This window comes from Rhinatrema bivittatum, chromosome 1 (genome assembly GCF_901001135.1).
Source record: "Rhinatrema bivittatum chromosome 1, aRhiBiv1.1, whole genome shotgun sequence".
Lineage (NCBI taxonomy): Eukaryota > Metazoa > Chordata > Amphibia > Gymnophiona > Rhinatrematidae > Rhinatrema > Rhinatrema bivittatum.
In genome coordinates, this window is record NC_042615.1 from 50,110,622 (window position 1) to 50,126,759 (window position 16,138).

Sequence of the window (16,138 nt, forward strand, 5' to 3'; positions counted from 1 at the left end):
GCGCAGCGAGCAGAAACAGAGCCTATGTATGACTTCGTGTTTCTTTTTTTTTTTCTTTTAACTGCTCGGAACATAAGAAAGGAAAAGATTTACCGGTGGGTGAGGCATGCAGGCTGCTCTGGATCCAGGCTGGGGAGGGGGAGGGATCGTACCATCGGTTATCACCCCTGTCGCCTGACTAGAGCAGGGAGCCTCATGGGGTATTCCTACCCTGCTCCACCAGACCTGCTACCAGGGGGGATGATCCCACCAGGACCTGCCGACCCCCTGGGAGGATTCTCCACATCTTGTTATCCTGCTTGATCAAATCTTCCTTATTTTTTTTTTTTTTTTGCTGTTCTTGAAATCATGAGATTGGATCAAGACCGCAGGTTTTGCACCACCTCCATCTGCTGGAGACAGAGACAGAAGCGCCTCACGCTAGGGAGTTGAGGCGTCTAGATGTCAGAAGGGTTCTTTTGCGTTATCTTGAGGTCACGAATGCCTTCCAGGTGTTGGATCATCTGTTCGTTTTGTGGAGCGGCGCTAAGAAAGGTCACAAAACATCAAAGGCAAACCATAGCCCGTTGGCTGAAAGAGGCTATTGCTTCCATTTACGTTTGCCACGGGCGGCCTGTACCTGATGGTTTGAAAGCGTATTCGATTCAATCTCAGGCTGCTTCCTGGGCAGAGTGCCAGTTGGTCTCGCCACAAGAAATTTCCAGGGCATCGACCTGGCAGTCTCTACCTACTTTTGCCAGGCACTACTGCTCGGATGTCCAGGCACCGGACATCAGCAGTTTCGGAAGCAGTGTCATTCTAGCAGGGCTCTCAAGGTCCCACCCTAGATGGGGAAGCTTTGGTACATCCCAGCAGTCTGGACTGATCCAGGTACATACAGGGAAAGGAAAATTGGTTCTTACCTGCTAATTTTCATTCCTGTAGTACCATGGATCAGTCCAGACGCCCTCCCATTGGGGGGATAAATCAGTCAGTTTCTTGAGAGTCCGCTCTGATTGTTCTAAGCTCTGAAGAAGGCTACAGGTGTCTCCTTATCCTGTCCCCAGTTCTTTCAAGTTTATGGTTACTTTTGTTGGGTTTCTTCTTGCCCATTGCTTGATCCATATTATGTTGTTATGTTCTGCTTTGGTAATGATAATACTGAAGAGATGCAGGTGGTACACCATGTTAAGAGGGGGTGCTCTTCAAGTTTTTTCTCTGTCTCCATCTGCTGGAAGGGAGGCTAAACCCAGCAGTCTGGACTGATCCGGGGACGTACAGGGAAGTACTATTTCTATCAAAATGTGGAAATTAGTTCTATCTTTAGCTTGGTGGGCCAATTTGCATCCAGAATATATGAACACAAAATATTTTCTTTTTTTTATAGCAGCATTTCACTTGAGTCTTCTATACTGAAGTGCTTATCCACAGATGCAAAGCATTATTTTAGAAGATAATCATCAAAAAAAAACAAAACAAAAAAACCCCCAACAACTTATTTACTTCCATAACTTCAGAGCAATGTGCTCTAAAAATGCACCATCCTCTGCTTGGTTCCAGGGCATCCGGGATCCCTTCTTCTGCGACAGGGTCAGTAATCCTGCTCAGCTTCTTTGGGGGCATGGTGTGAATGCTTCCACCAGAAGTGGTGAAGCATCATCTGTTTGACTGCAAGGCATCCAGAACCCCTTCTTTGTGACTTGGTTGGACAACAGGCCACCCTGAATCGTGACCACAAAGCACACCGTCTCCTAATACCCAAAGCCTCTCTAAATGCACTGCTGCAACGAACCTAACAGGAAGAGCCAAACAGATGAAGACGACCTGTTTGGAAGGCTTCATGTCTTTCTTATTTTTTTTTTTAATTAGAAGTTTCCTGATCTAACCATTACGTGCTTGTATGGCAATTTTCTCCCCAAGTGTTGTGCACTTAAACTGAGATGTGTCAGGTATTTTTCTAAGCCTAATTTGGTTATTTCTACAGGAAGAATGTCATTATGCCAGTGCTGGAATATATATGCAAAGAATGGATATGTATCAGCCTGAATAAAGGAGGATGGTCCCACTGAAGGGATCCCAGTAAGAGAACACTGATGGTCTACCTTAACAGTCAGGAGGACGCTCTGCTCACTCCCTAGGCAACTATTCTGGCTCAGGGAAACAAGAGCTTGAAGCGGCAGCAAGTCAAAAGCAAGAAAGCAGGAGGAATTTGGAAGACCCTGCTAAACCTGCAGTAAAAGACCCCAGCCCAGCTGTGCCAAGGGGGAACACTGCCAGTCTGTGACGAGGTCATCTGGGAGGAGGGAGCAGACAGACACCCCCAGCCCAAATACTTCAAGTAGAGAGAGGCTTGGCCAATGTCCCAGACCTCCTCGGGGAAAGCTTTGTTTGTATTTTTGCTGCTGTGGCCACGCTGGTGCACACAAATAAAATGAACGCCTGGAAGCAAGTCTCACAATCCTGTACATCATCACCAGGAGGCAGCTCCTTCCTGGCAGATCATTCAGGAATCAGCCGACATGCATTACTGCAGCCAGTCCAAAGGGAAAGGAATCGAGGACGCAGCTTGCCTCGGACATGCACTGCCAAGTTTGTGACTGATGGGATGCGGCAGCGCAGTAAGAATGAGGTGAAAGCTCTGGTGGTTCAGCCCAAAACGGACATCTTTATGTGGTAATACCACCTTCACTTACACCTCTGAGAGGGAAGTCATGAAACGTAGTTCTTCTCTTGGACAGAATGGAAAGTCTGAATCATGTTTGAACTCACATTTTGTGCAAAATACCATACAATGGGGCAAAATAACATTTAAAAAAAAATCCATCCAGCAAAATACTCTGAGAACAATGAGGGACTGTATGACTCCTGGTGGACAAGCCTGACTGTACTGGGTTCAGAAGAGACATGGGATTCGAGACAACAAACATACTGACAACTGTACGAATACTTGGGACAGGAGGTCAGGCTTGCAAATCTGCAATATCGACTGCTACTTCTGAAGCTGTTTCTCAGGCAGAAGCCTTTCTTTTTCCTGCACAGGCCCAGTCCTTTCATGCAACATGCAGAACAACAAATTGGCAGAAGCCATTTTTGAGGATGCCAGCAACTTATCACATGCTTAAAAAGCTCAGAACATCAATATATCTGAAAATTCTGTAACAATGCCCTTGGGAATATATTTTGACGATACTCCTAGATGTTTCTTTGCTCTAGTCATTCTCAGAGATCCCAACCCACCTGTGATGTCTGCGTATTTCTGGGCACTCCACTGCCATCCCAAAGAGAAGAGCGCCAGCAGGTATGACTTGGCCAAACCCTTCAGCACCAACGTGGTGGCCTTTGGGCTGAGGAAGAAAGAAAGAGATGGAAAAGGAAAACGAGCTGCACTTCCAGTCGAAAAGCAGGGTTCTTGTACCTGGCAAATTTTTCATTTATCCTTATTTCAAAGCTTGACACTCAATCATGCTCCAACATTTCCACTCTTGGTGAAAGGATAGTGTTAAGCGCCACGCCATTTTTTATGATGCTTATGTCCAGGGATACAAGAACACTTAGATTTTCACTGAAAGCATAATGTTTTATTAAACAATATAAGTATTCTTGGGAGTTGCTGATGCCATGTCTCTGACAAACAGACCACCAGCATCTCATCGTATACAGGAAGTGATCCTTCTTTTATAGATAACATACAATGTTGCAGAAGATTCTAGCATTGCGTGACTGCCCAAAGAATCATTTACATAGGTTGTCATGTCAACCGTATGATGTGACTATTCCTGAACTGCTCTGATTAGTATAGTTAGCAGGACTCCTTTCTGCTTTCTACAAGGCACTCAAGTTCTTTTCGGCCCTGTTTTCTGAATATGAAGCACCAGCTCCTATTTGTCCTGCTTGCATTTGTTCCTTTCCTCTTGTTTCCTGCATTTCATGGATTCCACCCCCCCTCCATGCCCTCTTGTGCCACAAACAGAGTCCTCAACAGTGCAAATGCAGCTGCTGCCTAGCTAGGTTCAGCAGGTGAAGGGTGTCTGGATTATCACCATTCTTCCTAGAAAGAGGCGTCAGAAATACTTTTTGCCCATCTAAATCTCACCACTCTGTCATGATTGGCAGCAGAATTCCATGTGACTTTATGTTCTGCCTTGTAAATTTACATTTGCTACTAACCCTCTACATCAGAGGTGGGCAATTCTGTTCCTTCAGGGCTGCAAATGAACTGAGGCAGACTGCATGCAAATCTCTCTCATGCGTATTCATTAGGGATAGCCTGAAAACCCGACTGGTTTGTGGCCCTCGAGGACCAGAAATGCCCACCCCTGCTCTACATACTAACAAGGAACTTGCCCCTTTTTTTCTGAGCACTTCTGGCTGCCCTACACACATAGTTAGAATGGAGGGAGAGAGCAGGGGAAAATGGGAAGCAAAGAGAAGAAGAAGAGAAATCAGGGACCGAGGGATAATGTAGGATAACAATGGGAGACCAGGACTGGGCCGGTAGATCAAGGGAAGAATCAGATTTGGGGGACTCGGGAAGAGCAGATACTGGTGTGGAGAGCAAGGGAAGAACAGGGACTTTTGTATTGGGGTAGGGTTAAGAGCTGGAATTTTGACAGAGTTGGGGAGCAGCGGAGACTAAGCAACTGGGTGGATACTAGATTGGCTGGTGAGGGGTAGGGATGAGAGTGGGAGATAGGGGTAAGAGAAAGGGACTGAAAGCTGGGAAAGGATTGAGATGTAGTACTGATGACGTGGAGGACTGGAGAGAGGGTGAAAGGCAGTGGGGTAAAGAAAGGAAAATTGGTTCTTACCTGCTAATTTTTGTTCCTGTTGTAACACAGATCAGTCCAGACTCCTGGGTTTTGCCTCCTTGCCAGGAGATGGAGACAGAGAAATTTTCACAGACACTGCCACACAACCTAATGTGACACCTGCAGTCCCTCAGTATTGCTAGGTACCCAAGCCAAGAAAGCAACAATATCAATAACGAAATAATATCCCGCTGAACAAGCAGTGGGAAGTGGAAACTTTGAACAGATAACCTTGCCCACATTAAAAACATGCAGGACTAAACAAAACCTGTGCCATTCTTCAGATTTATTACAATAACAGATCGAGTGGATTCTCCAAATCTCCCTACCAGGACTCTAGACTGATCTGTGGTTCTACACGAACAAAAATTAGCAGATAAGAATCAATTTTCCTTTCCCTGTACGTACCCAGATCAGTCCAGACTCCCGAGATGTACCAAAGCTTCCCTAAATGGGGTGGGACTGCAAGAGTCCCGCTCAAAGTACACTCTCCCCAAAACCCATAGCCTCTGGAGCCTGGACATCCATACGATAATGCCTGGCAAAAGTGTGCAATGACTTCCAAGTAGCCGCCCTAACAATCTCTTGCGGCAAGACTTGTTAACATTCGGCCCAGGAGGCCGCCTGAGAATGGGTAGAATGAGCCTTTAATCCGGAGGAAGTGACGTCACCCCTCATGCGAGCAGCTTGACTCTGCTGCTCCGTGAGCACCGTGGGCTTCAACGGCTTAAACCGCCCGGTTTTTTCTTTAAATCGGAGCGATCACGATCGGAGGGGATCCTGAACCTCGGGGCATGACAGCCAAACGTAAAGAAAGCGATTTAAGAAAGTTTTCATACGCCAGGGACACCGGCGATTATCAGCGGCGAAAATTCCAAAATGGCGCCGGAGAACCCGCTCTCGGAGAGCGAGGAGGGAGCGACTGTCCTGCCGAACCCTGAAATTGAAGCTCCATCCCGGGATGAATTGAGAGGTTGGTTTATTGAGCTGAGGCAGGATATTAAAAATTACAAGGCAGAAATCACTAATCTAATCGCTGAAATGCGAGAGGAGACTGCTGAGCTGGGCAGAAGGGTGGATGAAGCTGAGATCCGGCTAGATACTCAAGGGGAGGGCTGGGCTCAGATGCAACTCTGCCATCAGAATTTACAAGCTAGCTGCCAAGCTCTAGCTGACAAGGTGGAAGATATGGAAAATCGGAGCCGGAGAAGTAACCTACAGATTAGAGGGGTGTCGGAAACGGAGGAATATGGGGATTGTTTTGCTGTGGTGGAAAAAATTGCTATTTTTCTTTGGGAAAATGAAGAAACCCTGAAGGATACCACCATGCCTCATATTCTTCTTGACAGGGCGCACAGAGCTTTGGGACCCAAAACTACAAATAGACCTAGAGACATAGTGGTATGTTTCCATTCGTTTACTTTGAAAGAAAAGCTCTTCAATATTTCCAGGAGCAAGCGCACGTGGCTTTGGGAGGGCCATGATATCGCCATCTTTGCTGATTTGTCCTCAGCCACTTTAAAAAAACATCAGGAATTCCGCTGTGTTACCACTAAGCTTCTGGAGGCTAACATCCGGTACCGCTGGCTTTATCCAGGAGGTTTGTCTTTTATGCTTCAGGGAGCCACCCACAGAGTTAAGACAGTTTTGGAGGCCAGCGTGATTTTGAAGGAGGCAGGTATTGTTATCGAAGTCCCACCTGCGGCGAAAGGAGCCGGCCCTTCCCTGACCAACATTGCGACTACAATCAACTCTCAGCCTCGCTGGCAACGAGTCCCTAAGGGACGAAGAAGGCGTCAGATGAATCCTGAGAATGATCACTCAACCGACAACATGGATTGACTGAGTTTTTGGCCTATACATGCGCTGGGACGTCTTTCTGCTTGGCAGTAGAAACACTGGCGGTTACTTTATGTTTCAATTGCCACCCGTTTAGGTGCCATGAGGAGCGACGAAGACTTCCTCCATGCTTATTTGGAGCACAGGGTTTGTTCTTCTGAGTATGACAGAGGGGGAGGGTGGGGGGATGGGATTTGGGGGTTTGGTTTACTGCAATGAAGGTGATATTGTTAATTTCTCCAAAAAATTGGATCCTGGGTCGTGGTCTCATAGAGGGAGGTGGCAGGACGGAGGGGAGTTTTCATTTTAATGGTTACTCTTAAATTTTTTTCCCTTAACACCAAAGGGCTTAATAGCCCAGGTAAGCGTCATTTATTGTTTAAGGAATTAGATCGTATGAAGGCAGATGTGGTTTTCCTTCAAGAAACCCATTTACGAAAAAGTTATCTGGGCCTTATGAAACATCCTAAGTACCCTTATCAATATTGGGCGGCCGCAACTCCCTCCTCGAAGTACTCGGGGGTGGGAATTATATTGCACAAAGATATCCACTTTGAATTTAAGGATCTTATTGCGGACCCATCAGGACACATGGTTCTGTTGAAATTTTCATGGGGGGGGGGGGAATCTTTTCTTTAATCTACTACTGCTCAAAAGGCAGATTTTTTTCGGTCACTGAATCACACATTGGCCTCTAAAATTGAAGGATCTTTTATAATAGGTGGGGATTTTAATTTGACCCTGGATCCGGGGCAAGGACACCTCCACAGGGCACAGTTCGGACCCTAAGATGGCTTGACGGGCACTTAAAGGCCTGAAGGCCAATATGGGACTTTTGGATATTTGGCGCAATCGATTTCCAAAATCCAGGAACTATACATTTTACTCTACCCCACATGGCAGTTACTCAAGAATTAATATGTTCCTGGGTAGTAGAAGCTTGTTACCCCGGGTGACGAACGTGGAAATAGAGGCCATTGTGTGGTCGGATCATGCCCCCATTTGGTTTACTTTACAGCTTCAGGATTATGATCGAGGGGTATACTATTGGAAACTGAATGATTCCCTTCTTAATGATCAGGGTTTTATTTCTCACATAGAACAAGAAATTCAGGACTATCTATCACTTAATGATAATGGGGAGGTGAATGCCGGGACGGTTTGGGAATGTCTAAAAGCGGTTCTACGGGGAAAATTCATAGCTAGAGCCTCTTATCTTAAACGCCAAAGGGCAGCAGAACGGGAGCGATTGGTGCGCCGGCTGACGGCACTAGAGAAAACCCATAAAATGGATCAGACACGAAGGGGCACTCTTGCGTCCCTTGAGGCTGTACGCACACAGATAGCGTCCCTTGATGCTGCTGCTATTGCGTATCAGCTTGAACGGACCCAACAAAAATATTTTGAAGGCGGCAATAAAGCTGGGAAACTATTGGCTCACAAATTGAAACGCCGACCGGATCAGGCCACCATTGTTAAAATTAAAAGTCAAGAGGGAACTATGTTATCCGTTGGCACGGAGATCAGGCAGCGCTTTCAGCAATTTTACTCTGAGTTGTATTCCGCTAATGGTCAGATCTCCCAGAGTGATATAGAGGAGTATTTGGAGAACTCAGACCTGATCGCCTTAGAGCCCTCCCAGCAGTTTATCCTGGATAAGGATATTTCGGAACTTGAAATCCAAAAGGTCATTCAAAACCTTAAACCTGGAAAATCGCCTGGTCTGGATGGGTTCACGGGGAGATTTTATAAACAGTTTGCTCCACAGCTTGCCCCTATTTTAGCTAAATTTTTCAAGTCACTGAAGGAAGGGCAGTCACTTTCCCAGGGCTGGTGCAAGCGTATTAGGCACCCTAGGCAAACCTTACAGTCTGGCGCCCCCTCCCCATACACAATTTTAAATTATGCATTTATAGCATATTTTACATGAAAAATGAAATTCTAAGGTAAAATTAATATACAAGTTGTTGTGATAATTTCATGCACTGTTGTGATGCCAACAAGAAAACTTTGCATCTTGGAATTCATATGGCATCATACCTATTATGATATATTTTGGCATGGTCCTCCCGTATCAACACAATACTATCTACCAACACTCAAAGAATAACAACCCTACCTATGAAAAAGAATACCAAAAATATTACACCAGAATCTAAAATATCAATACACCTCCTATCAGGAAAACAGAACAGGCTAAGCTACTATAAATCCCTACAGAGAAACCATATGCTAAAAGAATGCTTCATCTCAATCTTTGCATGCAGAACATAAACCCTCACCAAATACAGAATAAAGCCACATAAAGTATAAATAGAAATGTGCAGACAAAAACTGAACTGTAAAACGCATCACGCCAGACTCTATACAGTGTACCAATGGAAAAACAAAAATTTCACCATTCCTCATGAAACAAATCAATAAAATAAAGATATATAAATCATTAATCATAATTATAAAATCATACAAATAAAATAATTTCAAAGCAGCTGATGAATAGAATATCCAATAATTAAAGACTCATGCAAATTTTGAAAGCTTTACCAAACACCAATAAAATATTTCAAACAGCAGACACATCACATACTACCCAATAATTAAAATGGTAGTCAATCAAGAAAAATGAACTTAAAAAGCCACCTTTACTTACCCTCTCCAGCAGTTCTCCTACTCCTTTCCCTTGCAGGCCATACCAGAAGCAGCAGTAGCTGCTGAAGCTGTCCTCAGAGACCTCTTCCTTAGGGACCACAACCAGTCTCTGCTCTCTCTCACACACACACACCAGTCACACCCTCAGGACCAGTTTCTGTCTCTCACACACCAATCATCTCCCTCAACCAGTCTCTCTCTCTCTCACACACACACACGTCATCTCCCTGATCAGCCTCTCTCACACATACACACGTCACCTCTCTGGCCAGTCTCTCTCAATCACACATGCTCTCGCTCTCTCTTACTTACACACAGGCTTTCAATCACACACATGCTCTATTTCACTTACACACAAGCTCTCAATCACACACATATTCTATCTCACTTACAAACAGGCTCAATCACACACGTGCCCTCTCTCACAGCCACAAGCCAGCCAAAAACATGCTCCATCTCTCTCGTGCACACACATTGACGCACAGAAGCACCCTCCCTGACTCACATACATATTACACTCTCACGGAAGCACCTTGCTTTCAGACTTGCAGCATTTTTCACTTTTACTAAAAGTGAAAGTGATGCTCCCAACCATTAAATAAGAAAACCACATTCCTATCAAAAGGCGAAATGACACCCTTCCTTCAGGTTCTGTCCTCCCAAGGGACAACCACCCACACAGTACAGCTTCTCTTGTTTTACGCTTCCAGACAATAAAGCAAGTGTCTTTTTTCAAACTATTAGTCGTATGATTATTCATGTGGGAGATATGGAACAGAAAGACATCCTTAGTCGGCTTCCCTTTTAAATAGGAAGATTCCAGTCTTAGTCATTTAAAAATATACATTTTCTAAAGGCTTAAAAAAAAAACCAAAAATAAAAAATGCAATACCATTTCAGGTTCTATTCTAGTCTTCATGCTTAAATTATGCTTAAAAAAAAAAAACCAAAAAAAAAAAAACCAAACCCCACCTGGCAGCAGTATCTTAAATTTGTGATTTTGCTGAGATGAACATTTTAAATACTTTATTTTTTTTTGCTTTAGTATTTGTCTCTACCCACTTTAAGTTAAATTTTATTTTCCAGAAGAGGGATACTTAAAATTCAGTAATTTCATCTTTCATCCAACTTTTCAAAAGTTCAGGTATATGTATTATCATATTTCATTTTTTTAAACTGGCAGATTCCTTTCTCACGTACACACACACACTCACAGAAAGAAGATCGGCGCCGAGACTTAGGGGGCGCCGCGGCAGGCAGCCAGCTCCCGACTCGCTCTGCCTCCCCCCTCACACCCCCCTAGTGGTCCAGCGGAGGTCCCGGGAGCGATCTGCCGCTCCGGGACCTCGGCTGCCACTAAGCAAAATGGCGCCGGTGGCCTTCAGCCCCTACCATGTGACAGGGGCTAACGGTGCCATTGGTTGACCGCTGTCACATGGTAGGGGCTGAAGGCCACCGGCGCCATTTTGCTTAGTGGCAGCAGAGGCCCCGGGAGCGGCAGATCGCTCCCGGGACCTCGGCTGGACCACTAGGGGGGGTGTCGGGTGGGTGACACTCGGGGGGAGGCAGGGCGAGTCAGGAGCTGGCTGCCTGCCGTGGCGCCCCCTAAATCTCGGTGCTTGGTCTCCATCTAGGCGAGTCGAAAGCTGGCAGAATTTTGAAAGGGCACCTTTTTGCCCTTTCAAAATTCTGCTGCCTGCCGCGGCGCCCCCTACGTCTCGGCGCCCTAGCTCGCCTAGTGGTTTCACCGGCCCTGCACTTTCTCCATTGGCTAATACGGCTGGCATAACGATTTTGGCTAAGCCGGGCAGGGATCCTACGGTTTGTGGGTCCTACAGACCGATATCCCTTATTAATATTGATTTGAAGATTCTTGCCAAGATACTAGCGAATCGGTTAAATGGGTTTTTGACCCAAATTATTCATCCAGATCAGGCTGGCTTTATTCCGGGTAGGCAGGCCAGTGATAATATGCATAAAATACTGGATATGATCTGGTGGGTAAAACATAGGATACCAGCGGTGGCTCTCTCGGTTGATGCCGAGAAAGCCTTTGATGTGGTTTATTGGCCTTACCTATTCGCTTTATTACAACGCTTGAATTTTAGGCCAAACTTTCTACAGTGGCTTCATCAACTCTTATCAGAATCCCTTAGCGAGCATAAAGGTCAATGGGGGATATTCGTCCACTTTTAGGGTTCAGAGGGGCACAAGGCAGGGCTGCCCTCTGTCACCACTGTTATTTGCTATTTTTTTTAGAACCACTGGCCAATAAAATTCGGAGTAATCCAGAGATACATGGGGTTCAGGTGGGCGCTTTTTCAACACAGATATCGCTCTTCGCGGACGATATTTTGCTTCTGGTTACTGAACCAGAGCAGTCCCTTATGCTAGTATCCCAAACTCTTGAGGAATTTGGTAAGGTTTCTGGATTCCGAATCAATTGGGAAAAATCAGAGATCCTTAATGTGAATGTCACAGTTGATATGGAACAGTCTCTGAGGGGGAAATTTAGATTTCGATGGGAGTCAACTAGTCTTAAATATTTAGGAGTTTATATCAGCGCTACACAGGATATGACCAAACTCAATTATGATAAATTATGGGCTCAGATAACTAAAGATTTAGAAGAGTGGAATCGATACAGGATTTCCTGGTTTGGGCGCATAGCAGCAGTGAAAATGATGATTCTGCCCAAATTTTTATATTTATTTCAAACGCTTCCCTTAGCCATACCTAAGCAAAGCCTTATTACTTGGCAGAAACGCCTGTTATTCTATATTTGGGGGGGGCCGCAGACCTAGACTAGCCCGTAAGATTATTTACAGGAATAAATTACAGGGAGGATTGGGTATACCTAATCTAGAACAATATTATATGGCAGCTAGATTTAAGACACTGGTGGAATGGCATAGGAGCTTCTTACAGAAGCCATGGGTAGTGTTTAGTCAACAATTACTGGCGTCCGTACCGTTATGTAGCCTTCTTTGGCAGCCCAAAAGGACTTGGGTTCTTCAGCCCCGAGATATTCTGCCACCCTCTATGTTGCTCCCTCTACAGATATGGGAATCTAAGAAATCATGGCTGGTAGGAGATCAGGAATTTCATCACAGCACATATTTGTATGCTAATTCCCTATTTACTCCAGGTTTCGAAAGCTATGCTTTCCAGGACTGGGCCAGGAAGGGAATTCGATATTGGGGACAGCTTTGGGAAGCTCAGAATTTATTAAGCTTCTTGGAGTTACAACAAAAATTTGATTTCGCGTCATCTGATGAGTACTTATATTTACAGCTAAGTCATTTTGCACAGTCTCACCATCTTCAGGGGTATTTGGCGCAAGGGAAATCTGATTTTGAGCTCTTATGCTTGAATACACATCAAACAACTAAATTACTCTCGAATGTATATGCTTTTCTGGGAAAGGAGAGCTTCCAGAAACCCACTTATGTCAAAGCATGGGAAGCAGACTTACATCGCACCTTTGAGCAGGGTACTTGGGAAGCACTTTTTTCTCAAATGGGCAAGGGTCTAATAGCCTCACATATAGTTGAAAACTCTTGGAAGATGGTGCTGCGATGGTATTACTCTCCAGAGAGGCTACATCACATGTTCCCTTCGCTTTCTAAACAATGTTGGAGGGGATGCTCGGTCACTGGTAGTTTTTTCCATATGTGGTGGGAATGTACAGTATTGCACCTATTATGGTCTCAATTGGAAGCCTGGCTGACCCAGATTTACCGGACCCCTATTTGTATCCTTCCTCAACAAGCCTTGTTGGGTTTTCCCTTGTCTCTGGGGAAGGACCAATCTAATACTATGGCTAATTATATATTCTCGGCGACTAGAATCGAAATAGCTAAAAGATGGAAATCCCCTCAGATTCCCACTTTAGTGGAAGTTCAAAGCAAAGTAGAGCAAATTTACAGGCTTGCGGAAATTACGGCCCACCTCCAACACACAGTGGGAGGTTTTAGGAGCATCTGGCATAAATACTATGAATGGCGGAAGGGTCTGGGCAGTTCTGTCAAGGTTTAAGTGCTGGCTGTGTGGTTGGCCAGGAGACATGAGATGCTTGTCGTCCCTCTTTTATAACCAACTGCCCAGGAGTCTTGGACTAATGTACACTTCACCCTGTTTTAGTATACCTTAGGATTAAACTAATGGCGGTCAAATATCACCTATATTTTATCAGTTTGATTGGGGGGGGGAGGGAGGGAGGGACAGTGGTTTTCTATCTCTGTACTGAGCTTTTACGGTTGTTTAGTAATGGTATATCACAAAAACACAGTACTATTATTCGATAATCGATGCTTCATAATGTTTTTTATTGCTTTATTCATTCAGGTGTTATCTGATGTAAGCTACATATAAATTGTTATGTAGAAATGTCATACATTTTGTATTGATGCAAAATTGAGCAATAAAATATTTAAAATTAAAAAAAAAAAAAAGAATGAGCCTTTAATCCCTCAGGGATAGGACGACCCTGAAAGATGTTCGCTGAACCTATGGCTTCCTTCAACCACCGTGCAATCGTGGCTTTTGACGTCTTAAGACCCTTTTTTTGCTCCACTCCATAGCACAAAAAGATGATCTGACATCCAGAAGCTATTAGTGACCTTAAGCTACCGCAACAATGCATGCTTTACATCCAAGAGGTGCAACTCTCTCACATGAAGTGCCATAGCATCTAAATTTGGAAAAGCCGGGAGCTCCACAGACTGACTTCAATGGAACGAGGATACAAAAAAAGAAAGAAGGCAAAAAAAAAAAAAAAAGAATCGACATCAACGAGATTCCACAATCTGTAATCCTCAAAAAAGGATCCCCACATGACCAGGCTTGAAGTTCTGAGATCCATATAGTGGTACAAATTGCCACCCAGAAAACCACCTTTAAAGTGAAATCATTCATACTAGCCCTTTTAAGAGGCTCAAATGGAACTGCACACATGCTCTTAAGAACTAAGTTAAGGCTCCAAAAGGGACACAACTTCTGAACTGGAGGATGCAAATGCTTCGCCCCTTGGAAAAAATGTACCACCTCCAAGATCCAGGGAGCTAGAGCCGCTCCCTGCATCTTGCCTCGAAGACAGACCAAAAAACAGCCACCTGAACTCTGAGGGAGTTAAAGGACAAATCCTTCACCAACCTTCTTTGTAAGAAGGTCAGAATACGTGCTATGGAAGCTCGGATAGGGTCAACCCCCTGCTCCGCACACCAAGCATGAAAATCTCTCCAGACCCTTACGAATACCAAGGAGGTGGAAGTCTTTCTAGCCTGCAATAGAGTAGAAATGACATCCTCAGAATATCCTCTCTCCCTTAAGCGCTTCCTCTCAAAAGCCAAACCACGCCACAAGACAGATACGAGCTTCCTAATCTGAAAATATGGGACCTTGGTGCACAAACTTTGGCAGATGAGCGAGTCTCAATGGTCTGTCCACCACTAGGTTGATCAGATCTGCAAACCAAGGCCTCTGAGGCCACTCCGGTGCCACCAGAATTATGTCTCCCAGATGAATCTCCACATGCCGCAATACTTTGCCCACCAACGGCCACAGCGGAAAGACAAAGCAGAATGACCCACGGCCAAGGAAGAACCAAGGCAGACTCCCTCTGCTCTGTATTCTCTTCTACAACTGAAAAAGCGGGGCACCTTGGCATTTCACTTAGTTGCCACTCATCCAGACATGGGTGAACCAACATGCCCTCCTTCCTGAGAGCTGCAGCAACCACCACCATCACCTTAGGGAAAGCCCTTGGAGCCGGTCAGACCGAATGGAAGGGCACAAAACTGAAACTGCATCCAGACGATCATGAACCGGAGAAACCTCTGATGGACCGGCCAGATCCCTATGTGCAAGTTCTCCCCGGTCAAATCCAGGGAAGCCAAAAACTCTCCCTTGCGCATGGGTGCAATGACCGTGCAGAATTTTCATCCGAAAATGAGGAAATTTTGAGAGCCCCGTTTACTTTCTTTAAGTCCAAAATTGGGTGAAAAGTTCCCTCCTTCGTTGGAACCATGAAATAAATGGAATACTGTCCCATCCCTCATTCCTCTAGGGGGATGGGAACAATGGCTCCCAGCATCTGTAGGTGGCTGATGGTTTGCTGCACCACCTGCCTCTTTTCCACGAAGTGCAAGGGGAGACTGTGAAGAAGTCCCTTAGTGGACAAGCAAATTCTAAAGTATATCCTTGTCTTAACATGCTTAGAATCCACTGGTCTGACGTGATCCTGGCCCACTCCTCGTAAAAAAAAAAAAAAAAAAAAAAAAAAAAAAAAATCAACTGACCACTTATGACCGGAACTGAGGAATGGGCCGGCCTCGCTTCATTGTGCGGATTTGGCTCGGCCACCACCCTGGCCAGAGTCATCCCTGTTTGGCTTTCGACTTCGAAAGGACTGGTTCCAGGACAGCTGCCTCCCTGAGGTCTGCCTCTGTTCTCCTCCTGAAGCCCTACCTTGCCGAAAACACCTATTCCCTAGAAACCAAAAATACAAAGGAAAGGAACCTTTTGCCCCTTTTAGGCTTTTCCTCAGGTAACTTATGTACTTTATTCTCTCCCAGATGGTTTATCAGCTCTTCCAAGTCTTCTCCAAAAAGCAGCTTTCCCTTGAAAGGCAATGCTCCTAACTGAGACTTGGACAAAACATCCGCCAACCAGTTTTGCAACCAAAGAAGCTTCCTGGCCAAGACCGCCAACATCACCATTCTAGAGGAAGTCCTAATGAGGTCACATAACGTATCAGCTCCATAGGCAACCGCAGCTTCCAGCAATTTTGCCTGCTTCACCTCCAAGACAGACATGGCCTTGTCAGCCTGCAGATGTTGCACCCATTGTAGCCCAGCCCAAAG

At 45.2% G+C, this 16,138-nt stretch overlaps 1 protein-coding gene across 3 annotated transcripts in view; it reads right to left on the reverse strand.

Moving 5' to 3' along the window:
• The window catches only part of PRMT9 (protein arginine methyltransferase 9), an 86,488-nt gene that overhangs the window by 40,424 nt on the left and 29,926 nt on the right, over positions 1-16,138 (reverse strand). For all 3 annotated transcript variants that reach the window (XM_029603911.1, XM_029603735.1, XM_029603824.1), the window contains exon 7: positions 3,217-3,323. In XM_029603911.1, the coding sequence (XP_029459771.1) occupies positions 3,217-3,323 (107 nt within the window). The remainder of the gene's footprint in view (positions 1-3,216; positions 3,324-16,138) is intronic.